Here is a 12,351-nt window from a genome sequence, read left to right as displayed (position 1 = left end):
GACCGCCGGATCGCCGTGAGTGGACGAGAGCCGCGGGGGTGTCGGTTGCTCGTTAATGTGCGCACTTGCCGAGTGAATATATCCCGAGAGATGCGTCGAAATGCACCGAAGTGACGTTAAATATCGCGTCGTTAACTTGACTCACGTAGCACTGCGAACCGGCGTCGTCGTGCTCGTTTGCTTGAAGAGCGCCGTGGACACGCAGCGGCCGGACCTCCTGCACCGACGATGCTCGTCGCGACACGTTCTACAGTTTACGCAGTAAGTAACAATTAGAGTTTGGCAATTGCGCGACTTACTCTTGTCCTTCGCGTGTCGGCAATCTCGCGTGTCGACGCTCTCTGCCACCTGTACAGCGAATTCGGTTACTTGCACTAGTGCACACTGAGTGCACGGAGTGCACACTAAGGCTTGTTCACAGTCGATTCTAATGCGGCATCCACGCGGATCATGTTTTGGCTAAATACTCTCCGAACGTGTATTTCAGACAAAGTTAAGTATAAAAATTGACTATAAACTGGCCCTAGTGCGAGCAATCAAATTCGTTGTTAGGCGCAGAAAGGGCGAAAGGGGGCGGGGGCCGAGTGCAGTACAGAGCAACGTCCGTACCGACGCGGTTACCGACGCGACAGCGCCGGCTGGCGGTCGCTCGGCGAAGCGCCGTCAGCTGAGCCCGAGCGTCGCGGGTCGCGGCGGACGCGTATTCGTAAATAACGACGCGCACGGGCAGGTCGCGACGGGCGGGGGCAGCTACTTGGACGGACGAGCGACGCACGCGATATGGTAGACTTGAAGACGAACGTGAGCTTCGCGTGCCAACGATGTCTACAGCCGCTGCGACTGGACTCGAGCTTCGACCACCTCGGCGAGCACACCCTGGCCGAACTCTCGCGTAGGTAATTTCTAATTTTCCACTGGCGACTTGGGCCCGTTGACCACCGATCCGATTGTCCCCCCCCTCCGCGCTGATAAACGCTTTCCCGCGTACGCACTGGCCGCTCGCGACGTACGACGCGCCAGGTCCGCGCCGATTCCCGATGAACGCTCGCCTCTGAGCGACGCGGATTTTCCTCTTAACTTGGCGACGAACCTGACTGTTAATTAACGCGCCAACGCTTGTCCGTCCGTGTGTAAACAATGACGCTTTTACGTAATACACAACATACGAACTACCTGCAGCGTCATTCATTATGTAAAAAGAAACGATGTTCTTAAGATGTTCTTAATTGTTTGTGTAGTTTAGACGTTAAATGTGTTATTCTAGACTGTGCTCGAGGGTGTTGGGTGTTGAATGTGCGTAACAAGAGATTCAAGGTATAACCCGAGGGGGAAACCGCTGATGGCATTGTGGTGTACAGATTTGCGGGGTTACTGGGCATTACTAGGTCTTGCTGGGGCAATGTAAAGATGAAATAAGATAAAGTAATGCCCAGTGGGCATTGGTGTACAAGATTTTGCTCAGCGGTTTCCCCCTCGGCGCAACCATTTAGTTTGCTGTAGAGTCTACATTCTGAATTCTAGGAGAGAGAAGGATTCGCCGTTTCGGTTACTTTTTTGCTTTCCCTTTCTTTCTATCGGGCGTAGAAATAGAAAGAGCAAAACAAAAGTCGCCTGTTGACCAGACTCCGATTACAGGGACTGGGGTTAGTTACCTAGGATGGTAAGCTACACGTATAATTGTTGTCCTGTTGCAGTTCCTATACAGCAGCAGGTTGTTGGAGAATTAGAGCCCCAAAGCGACAGTATAGAACACTTGGTTCCACCGTTCAGATTGACCGAGTCGGGAAATGGTACAAATGGATTCATGTTGGTCGGCGATTCCGGCGAGACGGAGAGTTTGAGTCATCATTTGAAGGTACGCGGAAACGTCGGGGAATATTTCGAATGCGAAACCTGCGCGCAATTTCATATCTACCTGTATTTCCTCAGGTGCGAGCAACATTATTTGACATTCTCAGCAGTAGCAGTTCGGCGGACCATCCACTTTGCGACGAATGTACAGACAGCCTCTTGCTGCTGATGGATCAGCAATTGCGAATGACAGAGGGGGAATGGTCGGATTATAATGAGTACCTGAAGAAATTAGAAATTGAGCAACAGTACCAGGGACATGAGGACGTGGAGATGGAAAATCTCACCAAGGAGCTGCAGGACGTAAAGGCCGAGGAGGAGAGAATGATAAGGGAGCTGGAGGCATTGAGAAAGGAAGAGATAGCCACTAGGAATGCCATAGCGGAACAGGAGAGAGAAAGGGAGAAATTGCAGAGCGAGGAGGACAGATATTGGAAAGAATATTCAAAGCACAGAAGAGATCTCATGTTAGCTGACGATGAATGTCGCAGGTATAGAAAACAATCCCGAGATATAATTAAATAGGTTTTCAACAGTGATCGTTTATTAATATTTCTACAAATATATTCTTGTCTTTTATCGTCACTTAATTGTTCATCGTTATTATTGGCCTTTACTTTCTCTCCGTGTATTGTTATTACAGAGTGTCAGTTTTATTTTAATTAATACTTCTATTTGCGTTACGTAAAATCGATTTTTTCTTTCACAGCCTGGACAATCAACTCTCGTACGCAGCCTCGCAGCTCGAAAGGTTGAAGAAGACGAACGTTTTCAACGCCACATTTCATATCTGGCATTCTGGCCACTTTGGGACTATAAATTCATTCCGATTGGGACGATTGCCGAGCGCGCCGGTAGACTGGAGCGAGATAAACGCCGCGTGGGGGCAAACTACCCTTCTTCTAGTGGCTCTCGCGCGCAAAATGAATTTAACGTTCAAGCGTTTCCGTTTAGTGCCATTTGGCAATCACAGTTATATCGAGGCTTTGGATCAAAACAAAGAGCTTCCCCTGTACGGAAGTGGAGGATTCAAGTTTCTATGGGACACGAAATTTGACGCAGCTATGGTCGCGTTTCTGGATTGTTTGCAACAATTTAAGGAACAGGTGGAAAAGGGAGACAGTGAATTTTGTCTGCCATATAGAATGGATCGGGGCAAAATTGAAGACTCCGCTACGGGCAACTCCTATTCCATAAAGTAATTTGAGTTTGCAAGTATTAATATCCTCGTTATGATTTAATCTACACGTGAAAAATTTACTTATACTAGACAACACAACTGAAGCATGTCGTATCGCACAAGCGAGACAGCCAATCAGCATCTCGGAAAAGCTACAATACTTTGAGACTTTCGACTATCGACTTAACGTCTTTTTTTTATATAGGAAACTATCGACTTAACACGTCTTTTTTTTTATATAGGAATACAGGAGGTTCGTCTAATTTTTCTTCTCTTTTTCAGAATACAATTCAATTCAGAAGAACAATGGACTAAGGCCTTAAAGTTCCTACTGACAAATTTAAAATGGGGTCTTGCATGGGTTAGCTCTCAATTCACAAAGGATGAACTGAACACAAATTGAATGTCAGTCTCCTTGTAATTCTGTATAAACTTTAATTGTGCAAGTATCTCGTCATTGCTTGTGTATAAATGCTCTATTTGTAAATAAACGCGGTTGAACGATGTAGCATTGGTATCTATTTTTAATTTGTCGTTCTTTAATTTATTTTAAATGGCCGAGCAAGAGGCCTTTCCTAGTTTTGCTTTATTTAGCAGTACTCAGGTTTATTAAGAAGGAACCAAGACACACCGTAGAGGAAACTGGAGGGACTTTGTATCTCTTTGGATCTCGTGTAATCCTTCAGCTCAGGAACACTCAATTCCACCACTTCTATGACTTCGCCTTCGGACTCGTCACCGCCACCTTCAACGGAAGATTCAAAGATTGAATTGGAAATCAATTGTACGAAATATAGTTTGTTGATTATATTATGCAAACAATATTTGAAATAGCTTTCAAAAAAGAAACAGTTACCTACCAGGGTGTATCCGCATGTCGTCCGTGACTTCGACGTAGAAAAGAGTCTGCTTTGCACTGGCAGAGGCACTGGATCTAGAAAACGTAAGAATCAACTGTTTCACACTTGGGATATTCTAGATACAGCTTGGTCTATTCGTCAAGGTAGAAAATTATTACATATATAGATGAAAGGTATTTTACAAGTTGTACTTGTCTCCCGTTACTTCTGAATTGATTACGTAATGCGACCAGAGTGTAGTCAATATTTTCAACTCACAGATACGTAGTAATTTGCTTAAACGCGGAGGTAGGTGCCTCGTAGCCGCACTCCTCCTTCAGTTCGTCCCTAGCGATCTCGACGAGGGGTTTATCCTTGTCCACGATTCCGGCGCAGAGCTCCAAGGCCAGCCCCAGTGTCGCGGGATAGCGCTGAACGTCGACCGCGTCCTGCTCCTCCGGTAGGGACGCGTAGTACACCGCCGGCCGGAATTGTCTGACGAACACGAGCTTCCTGCTACTCGTGTTGAAGACGATTATACACACGCTGTCGTGGATCCTGATGATGTCCCAGTCCTTAGAGCGACCGTCCTGCGTGTAGTTCAAGCGCACGCTTCTCAACCAGGGCGAGTTCTGCGGGACTTTTCCCACGCGGACGTCATGCAGGTCGAGCATTCTCTTGCGAACGACCTGGTTTCGCTCATCCTGTGCCGCGGTATTCATCTCGTGCCAGAGTACCTCCGGGTGGTTGACAGTGTCAGCTGGTGTCAGCTGACACAGAGATACTTAACTCTTGTCGATAACGACAGCGAACCTTGGATCCGTCCAGAGATGCCGCTGCCTGTCGCCAGACCGAGCTCTAGAATACATTTGTTGAAGATGTTAGATCGCGTCATATGTATATTCCAACGATGCCTTCGATTTCAGGGTGACGTCCAGCTTTACCAGCGCGAACATGGACAGTCTACCTTGTTTTCCCGTGGCTCCTTCAATGCCTGCCACTAGATCGAGCGCCAGAACACAAATTCGCCGTGGATGTTAGATCGAGTTCCAACGATGTCTTCGGGTCCAGGGCCAAGTCCAGCTTTATCAGCGCGAACTTGAACAGTCTACCTCGTTTTCCCGTGACGCATCTTTAATGCCTGCCACTAGATCGAGCGCCAGAACACAAATTCGCCGTGGATGTTAGATCGAGTCGCATATTCCAACGCTTTCGAGTCCAGGGCGACGTCCAGCTTTACCAGCGCAAACTTGAACGGCCCACTTTGTTCTCTCGTGGCACGTCCTTCAATCGACACGATGGATTCTGCGAATGATATTCAATCAATGAACGGAAATACACGTTTAGTCGAGGTCGTGTCGATTATAATCGCACAATGCGCGACGTCAAACGCGTGCCGTCTTCCGCGCGTGGGGGACAAGAAATTTTCCCGTGGAACTGATTTATCGCGACTGGAAATTGCGCGTTTCTCTTTCCACGCTTTTAAGTAATTTCTTAACGGCGAGATATTAAATTTACGAGGGACGTAATCGTCTCGTCTCTCCTCCGCGCGGCGATCGTTCTCGCAATTAGCCCGGCCGAGCTTGCGAAAAGTATGGGTTGCGGCGTAATCGAATTTAGCGCGTCGTGTAAAATTAGGACCGGCGTAACGCAAACCGGTCGCGCAGCGTGCGCCGTGCTTAATATTTTTCGAGCGAGATGCAAACCTCCGATAAAGCTGCTTCCCTTTCACGATCGTGCGCCGGGATAATGAGCGAGGGGCGCGGGAGCGCGAGGGACGGTTTCGTTACTTCTTTCCCTTCCTCTCCCTCTTGCCCTTCCTCTCCTTCTCCTTCCTCTCCCTCTCCTTCCTCTCCTTCCTCTCCTTCCTCTCCTTCCTCGGTGCGTCGGCCGGCGGCTTGAACGCGTCGAGAATCTCCTGATGCCTGACCTGGGTGTCCACGTGAATGACGTCGGGCCTCCTGCGGTACCTGTTGACCGCCGCCGGCGGCGAGAACTCGATCTCCATGTCCGACGCCGTCGAGCTCGACGCGACGGAGGCGTCGTCCTTGTTCCGCGCGATCTTGAACTGCAGCGGCTTCATCGGCTCCTCGAGCTGCGACACGTCCGTCTCGGTCTCCCGCTTGATCGGGTGCATCGTCACGTAGTACGTGCCGTCCTTACGGTGAATGTGCAGGGTCGGCGGCTGCTCCGCGTCCTCCTCGTCCTTCTTCGCCTGCGAGGACACGTAGCTCATGCTCTTGAACTGCTTGCCGCGTCGCAGGCTGGTGCGCGAGGGTATCGACCTCGCCCGGTAGTCCTCCAGCCTGGAGGCGCCCTTCGCCTCCTTCAGCAGCTCGTTGAGGAAGCGCCCGATCGCGCCCGGCTTCCAGCCGAGCCGCGGCTTCAGCTTGCCCACCGTCGCGCTCGTGTTCCACAGCCAGCCCATGTTGGCCGGCACCCTGAATCGCGGGTCGATGCAGTTCTTGTGGCCGAAATTGGTCCCGGGATAGACGTCGCCGATGGAATAAACGTACCGCATCACTCGCTTGCTGACCTTGACGTGGCCCCTGTCGCGATCGCCGCCCGGACCCACCCTGCCCCTCGGAAATCGTCCCCTCTCCACGGACTTGCCGGCGGCCTTGGCGACGATCGGTGCCGGCTGCACCGGCATCTCCTCGACGACGTCGTGCGCCACCGTCCGCTCGTCTTTGAGCTTCTTCCGGCGAGACTTGCACCTCGGCTCGCCGCAGGGACCAACGTCGACGTCCGACGGCGCGGTGCTCGCGACGTCCAGCTCCTTCTGCTTTTCCAACTTCTCTTCCTTCTTGTCCTCCTTCTTCCTCGGCCTGCCGCCGGCGACCGGGAACATCATTTCCGGCAGCGACGGCATCACCGGTATTGCCTCGCGCACGACACCGGGGCGTCCCGGAGCCGCTGGCGTCAACGGAGCGGCGTGAGGTGCGAAGACGGTGCTGGCGACGACTCTGCCGATCTGCGTGTTGCAAGGCGCGGGGCACTGAATCGGCACCGCTGACGGCACCAGATACCCCCGTTTCCTCTCGCTCGGTGCAGCCTCCTGAACGGCGCAATCCCTCTGCGCGTCCCGGCCGAAATAAGGACTCTCGGACGGATCCATCAAGCCGAGACCCACCAGACCTGGCACCTTGCCGAGGGAATCGACGAATTCCTGGGCCTCTTTGAAGGCGCGGATCATGCAGTCCGCGCCCACGCACGGTTTCCTCGTGCACCTAAATCCTGAATCCCTTCCTGGACAGACGCAGCCTGCCGCCTTGATTCCGTCCGCCGTTCTCGGTCGTGGTCTGAACGGCGAGCCGGCGCCGATTTCCTTCTTCTTCTCGTACAGGACGGTTGTCCCATCGGAAAGCGCGTACGCTGACGCACCGTAGTCGCTGCCGCCCATCATGCGAGTTTCGAAATTAACGTCATCCCCCTGCCACGTACACTCCTCGTTCCACGACGCTTCGTTACTTAGGTGACTGTTGTCCGCGTCCTCGCCACCTCTCAGCCTCCTGGAGTCGTGATAAGTCACGTCTTGCTCCACATCTGGCCTTAAATCGTCGGGAGCGAGCGTGGCGAGCGACGGAAAATTGCCGAGCGCCTCGGGCTTTCTCAAAGCCATGCAGCAAGAACGTAGGCACCCGGAGCGACACATCATCGGATGCGCCGATCGGTCTGTCGGCAGGCACGAACAGGTCGGCTCGTCACGATAGGTCTCGTAAATGAACCCACGGAACTTGCGGTCGTTGAGCTTCTCGGCGCTCGTTAATCTCTCGAATCCCGGCTGGCCCATCGACACTCGGGGTGGCGATTCCGGCCTCGTCAACGCGCACCGGTCGCGCACCTTGGAGCGTGCGGGATCCAGAATCTTGGACAGCAACGACGCGTCGGTGTCGTCGCGCGTCGTCTCGTACCGCTCGTCGTTTACGTCTCGGTCGGGCGACGGCTGCGCGCAAGAAAACTGCCAACCGAGAGGAAACCCTCGAAGTACGAATGACTTTTCGCGCAGCGCGAGGTGATTTATAATTGAGCTGCCGAAGCACGACAGCCGCAGGGACATCGATATCGATCCGCACGGATTCCCGTGTTCGTCGCTCAAGGTGTAAATCTTGGTCAGCGTGTACGACCTCGACAGCCCGTCTATCTCGCCCTTGGCCGCGGCTACGCGATCGCAGAAGCATCCCGGCAAAAATGCGGTTGCCGCGCAGAGAAGAACACGTCGCGGGCCGCGGTCCTCTCCATAAGGAATCCAGTACACCTCGATGCTCAGAGGAGTCGATTTTACGGATCGCATTAAGTCGCTCGGTGTCCGAACGAGCAGGCACGTCTTGCCTTCGAAACTGATGAACTCGTCGGAAACTCGGCTCTCTTTGTTCCCAGTTGCTCTGGCGGTAGCCTTAGTTGAGTCCTCGGCTACGATGTCGACGGGTTCGAGGTCGACGAAGCCTACGCGTACCGTCAAGTCGCGATCCTTGTTGACGGTCTTCTCGGGACACAGATTTAGACCGTCGACGAGGATTTCAAGCATGTACAACTGTTCCCTCTCTAATGTCGACAGCCTCTTCTTCAGGGCCATTTCGCGCACGTTGTCGGCCACACTAGAAATTTGGAAGGTGACTCCGGAGCGACGTTAACGATGCGCCTGTACGAGCCGCGCCATTAATTTTGCAAGCGTTTCGGGTCTGAAATCGAACGATTTACCCGCGAGCGGATGAAACCGGTCAATTGACATTCCCAATTGTCAGATGGTTGCCATAACGACGAGTCGAAAATCATTCCACGACAGGGAGTCGCACTTCAGACCACTCGGACGGCACCTACCAGGCTCACTTCTTGCCCTTCTTCTTTTTACCTTTCTTGCCTTTCTTGCCTTTCTTGCCTTTCTTGCCCTTCTTGCCCTTCGGCACTTTCGCTCTTTTGGCCTCCGGTTTTGGAGCAGCCGACACCTCGTCCTTGGAGATTTTCTCGGCGAGACGCTCGGGCGATACGAATCGCCTCACGCAGACCTCCCGTTCCCGCTCGGCGGGGACGAGGGGTTTAGGGTGCAGCTCGCAGCGCGTCCCAAAGACGCGCCCGAGACACGCGACGGTGAGCTCCATGTGCAGCGTGCCGGACGGATCTCCGCCCGGATCCACGAGGTGGATGCCGCCCTTCGCCGCGAACGGTCTCGGCTGGTTGACGGGATCGTTGCCGATCATGGCGATCTGGTCGCACAGGCAACCCGGCAGGGCGAACTCGGTCTCCGCCGTGGGATAAGTGTCGTTGGCGCGAAACACGCCGATCTTCAGGCTCGACGAGCGCAGCCCTTGGACCAGATCCCGCGGTCGCCTGACGAACAGGCAGCATCGGCCGGCCATAAAGCGCACATCCTGATCGCGCCTCGACGCCTCCGAGTCGTCTTGCGTGAACTCGAGCACGGGGAAATCTAAGAGTTTCATCTTGATCACGATCGGGTGCCCGCCGACGTCTTTGATTTTACCGGGCGTCAACGTCAATTTATCGATCAGTATCTCGATTAGGTAGATCTGCTCGTCGTGACCGCCGAAACAGGACATGACGTGACTCGAGCGGGAATCAAGTTGTATCTGCGCTTAAGGTAGATTCGATCGAGCCCGATCTGATGTCTCCATTCGAGGTAGCTGAAATAATTTTGTGACGAGAGCTTTGCGGAGCCGGACAATGTTGCGTAAAACGGACAATTTTGTGCCAAGAATTTGGAGGTTCGAAAGTATCGTGGCTGCTTGACAGATGGAAGGTGACAGTAGAACAGCACTTTTTATTAACTCGAGTCGTAAAGCCCGTATCGGGTAAAGTTTACTCTGATCGGTCAAATTTCAATTGAATATCAATCCGTGGTCGGATACGGGCTTTATTCTGATTGGTCAAGTGCCAATCTCTAATCTCACTCTCAATCCGTACTCTCTAAAAGTCAATCAGTGAATATCCACTGAAAACAGTGAATATTTAAAAGTACATTGATAAAAAACATCCTCATCCAAAAAATATTACTTTACTCAAGAAAATTATTCATTAGTTGGCTCCTAATAGCTTATTAAGTTAAATTTAAAAATTAATAAACAAATTGCTTCAATTCAAGTATTTATTAAATATTAAAGAATAGATAACATTTAATTTAAAAAATTTTATTTTAATTCTATGAAATGTTTACTAAGATGTAATTTTTACAAGAAAGAAAATTGGATTTCTTATTTAACAAAAACAATTATTTCGTTTAACGAATAGTATTCTATATCTCGCGAAATCTTTATTTAAATGTAGAAAATGCATAGATTTACTTGAAATTTGATATTGTTATTTAAATAGAATTAATATTTACTTCGGTAAAAAAAATAAGTTTGAGTAAATCTATTTGCTTGGCTTAAAAAAAATTGTCAGTGCATAGCACTGAATTATTCATAGCTGATATCAGTGATAATGAATTAATTGACTCTTAGAGAGTAGTTACATGCGTTTTGCTCAATTTTACACAGTAGACAAATTGGAACTTCACGGTGGAAGTGTGTGAGGTAACGATCGAAGAAGATTAATTTAGTCGACGTCGCGTATACAGAGTCTCTTGCCGCGAAGATTGGATTTTAAATACCGCCTCTCTCAGCCTCTTCCGCGTGTGCATGTACATACGCGCACGCTGTCATCGACACGCGGCAAAAAACCTATCAACTTACGGTCACGTACATCCACTATCCGCGCGACTCTTCGGCGTTTCTAATTCCGCTGGCAGTTATTACCTGGCTCCCAAGGTGGTATATACTTAAAGTCGACGGCGCGAGAGATGCCGCTAGAACCGTTACGAAAACCCGCGAGAAGACACCCTCGCGAATTCATGCTTTCCTGCGTTCCTCATTAGGAAGGATAATTCCGCGAACGCCCACGTGCCATGTCCCGCGCGCGCTCGCGAAACGCTCGGCGGCGAAATCTCGTTGATTTCAGATAAAGTCTTTGCCAGAGAAATTAAAACCTCTGTTGAAAAGATTTTAAACTTTTAATCAAATCCATAAAGGAGTAACATTTCGTGCGCCTCGCAGAACGGAAATAAAAACACGCGGTGCTTAATCTCTTCTTCATCCGCTGAATGAAACGCGTCTATCTCGAGTTATTTCCCTCGTTTGAGGGAATCGTCGGGGCCCGGCGACGAGTAATCTCGCTGACGAGGCTCCCGGGCCGTTCGGGGCGGAGGGGGGATCTCCCATTCCGTGGATTTCGACGGGAGCAGCACCCCGAGAAGGGTCCCCTAAAACACCGAAGGGCCCAAGTATGCGCTAATTGGTACGGGCGCGCGCGCGAGCGAGCGCGGACGCACACGGCTCGGGGCGAGATAGGTGGACGACAAAGTGAACGGGATGGACCACGGGGTACGAGATATATATTCCGTGCCGCGCTCGATCGTCCGGTGCGCGCGGCGGAGGCCCCGCCGGGCCTCGGACCGAAGTGAAATTCCGGGCCCGGGCGACACGGCGGCTCGTTAAAATGCTTCTGGGGGTTTTGGGCGCGGGACGCTTCTCGGATAATTGGTGATTAGCGATTAAAACGAACGGATGTGTCTCTGCCCGGCCGGTCTCTCCCATCTCGCCGCGCCGCCGGCCTCTTTTCCCTCTTCCTCGCGAGGGTCGCCCGGCCGGGATCCATAATGTCTGCGTCTCGGAGCTGCCGTCCCGACGCGCCCCGCTCGTCCGTCTCGTCTCCGCGCCCCTCGGAGTGACGGTGACGATCCTCTCGCTTCCTGCAAGCCGCCCTTCTCCCCCCTCGCGAAAGAAACGGCTTTAATCGTGCGACCCGACCGTCGGGATCGCTTTCCTCCGTTGACTCGTTCGCTTCTTCACGAGGGCGCGCCTGGGAATCCGAGGATCCGCTGCGATAATCGGTATTCGAACGACCGGAAATACCCTTGGAAACTTCTTTAAGTAAACTCTTATAGATTTGAAAGATCACTTTTCAAAACTTTAATTTCATTTAAAGTAAATTTTTCCAAGAGTAACGATCGAACGGGTTAATTTATCGCGGGTCCTTCATACCGGAAGGAACTTGGCGCGCCTCTTCTGACATCCTCGTATCGCTCGTAAGGGAATCTTAAAGACCGACTCCTGTTTTGGCTCGCGCAACGTGATCCTCGCTCGAGCTTCTATTCTCAGGCAACAAATCGCACCGTTTCCCGCCGTGGCAAATGTCAATTAGCGCATACACGCTGTGGCGTTAGTCCAAATAAGACGCTGTGCAAACAACAAAGTTTCAGAGAACTCGACGACGCTCGGTAATTACACGCGCCCAGGACTGATATCACGGTTGCGCCGGCGCCATCGTAATCTCCGGTGCGGGATTTGCGCGAGAAGCGCGCGAGCGCAAGCTCGAACAATGGCAACAGTACTTGAAGAATAGTCGCCGTAATCAAATTAAGTGTCGCGCGTCCGCTTAAGGATTAATCACTGTAATCAGCGATCTCTCCGCGACAGCGCGCCGCGGTAC

The 12,351-nt window shown here is 51.7% G+C and overlaps 4 protein-coding genes across 5 annotated transcripts; 1 reads left to right on the top strand and 3 right to left on the bottom strand.

The window, feature by feature from the left end:
• Positions 1 to 649: 649 nt before the first annotated feature.
• LOC105567701 (beclin-1-like protein) lies at positions 650 to 3,538 on the top strand. 2 transcript variants are annotated; one of them, XM_012022773.1, is made up of 5 exons: positions 650 to 892; positions 1,695 to 1,855; positions 1,930 to 2,342; positions 2,561 to 3,049; positions 3,314 to 3,538. In XM_012022773.1, exons 1-5 carry the CDS (start codon positions 781 to 783, stop codon positions 3,432 to 3,434), a joined length of 1,296 nt encoding a protein of 431 aa, XP_011878163.1. In that variant the 5' UTR covers positions 650 to 780; the 3' UTR covers positions 3,435 to 3,538. The 2 variants fall into 2 exon arrangements, with proteins under 2 accessions (XP_011878163.1, XP_011878164.1); XM_012022774.1 differs by lacking the exon at positions 650 to 892 and adding an exon at positions 1,221 to 1,293.
• LOC105567702 (uridine diphosphate glucose pyrophosphatase-like) lies at positions 3,444 to 4,704 on the bottom strand. The gene is made up of 3 exons (XM_012022775.1): positions 4,150 to 4,704; positions 3,892 to 3,965; positions 3,444 to 3,776 (listed from the first exon to the last, which is right to left on the bottom strand). The coding sequence occupies exons 1-3, from the start codon at positions 4,590 to 4,592 to the stop codon at positions 3,622 to 3,624; spliced, it is 672 nt and encodes a 223-aa protein (XP_011878165.1). The 5' UTR covers positions 4,593 to 4,704; the 3' UTR covers positions 3,444 to 3,621.
• A 1,000-nt stretch (positions 4,705 to 5,704) lies between these two features.
• On the bottom strand, positions 5,705 to 8,446 carry LOC105567758 (the record flags this gene model as incomplete). Its single annotated transcript, XM_012022872.1, has 1 exon — positions 5,705 to 8,446. A coding segment is annotated over exon 1 (2,742 nt), but the record flags the coding sequence as incomplete, so codon positions are not given.
• Positions 8,447 to 8,696: 250 nt separating this feature from the next.
• Positions 8,697 to 9,549, bottom strand: LOC105567757. Its single transcript, XM_012022871.1, has one exon. The coding sequence runs from the start codon at positions 9,423 to 9,425 to the stop codon at positions 8,697 to 8,699; it is 729 nt and encodes a 242-aa protein (XP_011878261.1). The 5' UTR covers positions 9,426 to 9,549.
• Positions 9,550 to 12,351: the final 2,802 nt, after the last annotated feature.

This window comes from Vollenhovia emeryi, unplaced genomic scaffold, assembly GCF_000949405.1.
Source record: "Vollenhovia emeryi isolate VEMERY1.0 unplaced genomic scaffold, V.emery_V1.0 DF939135.1, whole genome shotgun sequence".
Taxonomy (NCBI): domain Eukaryota; kingdom Metazoa; phylum Arthropoda; class Insecta; order Hymenoptera; family Formicidae; genus Vollenhovia; species Vollenhovia emeryi.
This window is presented reverse-complemented; position numbering and strand designations above follow the sequence as displayed.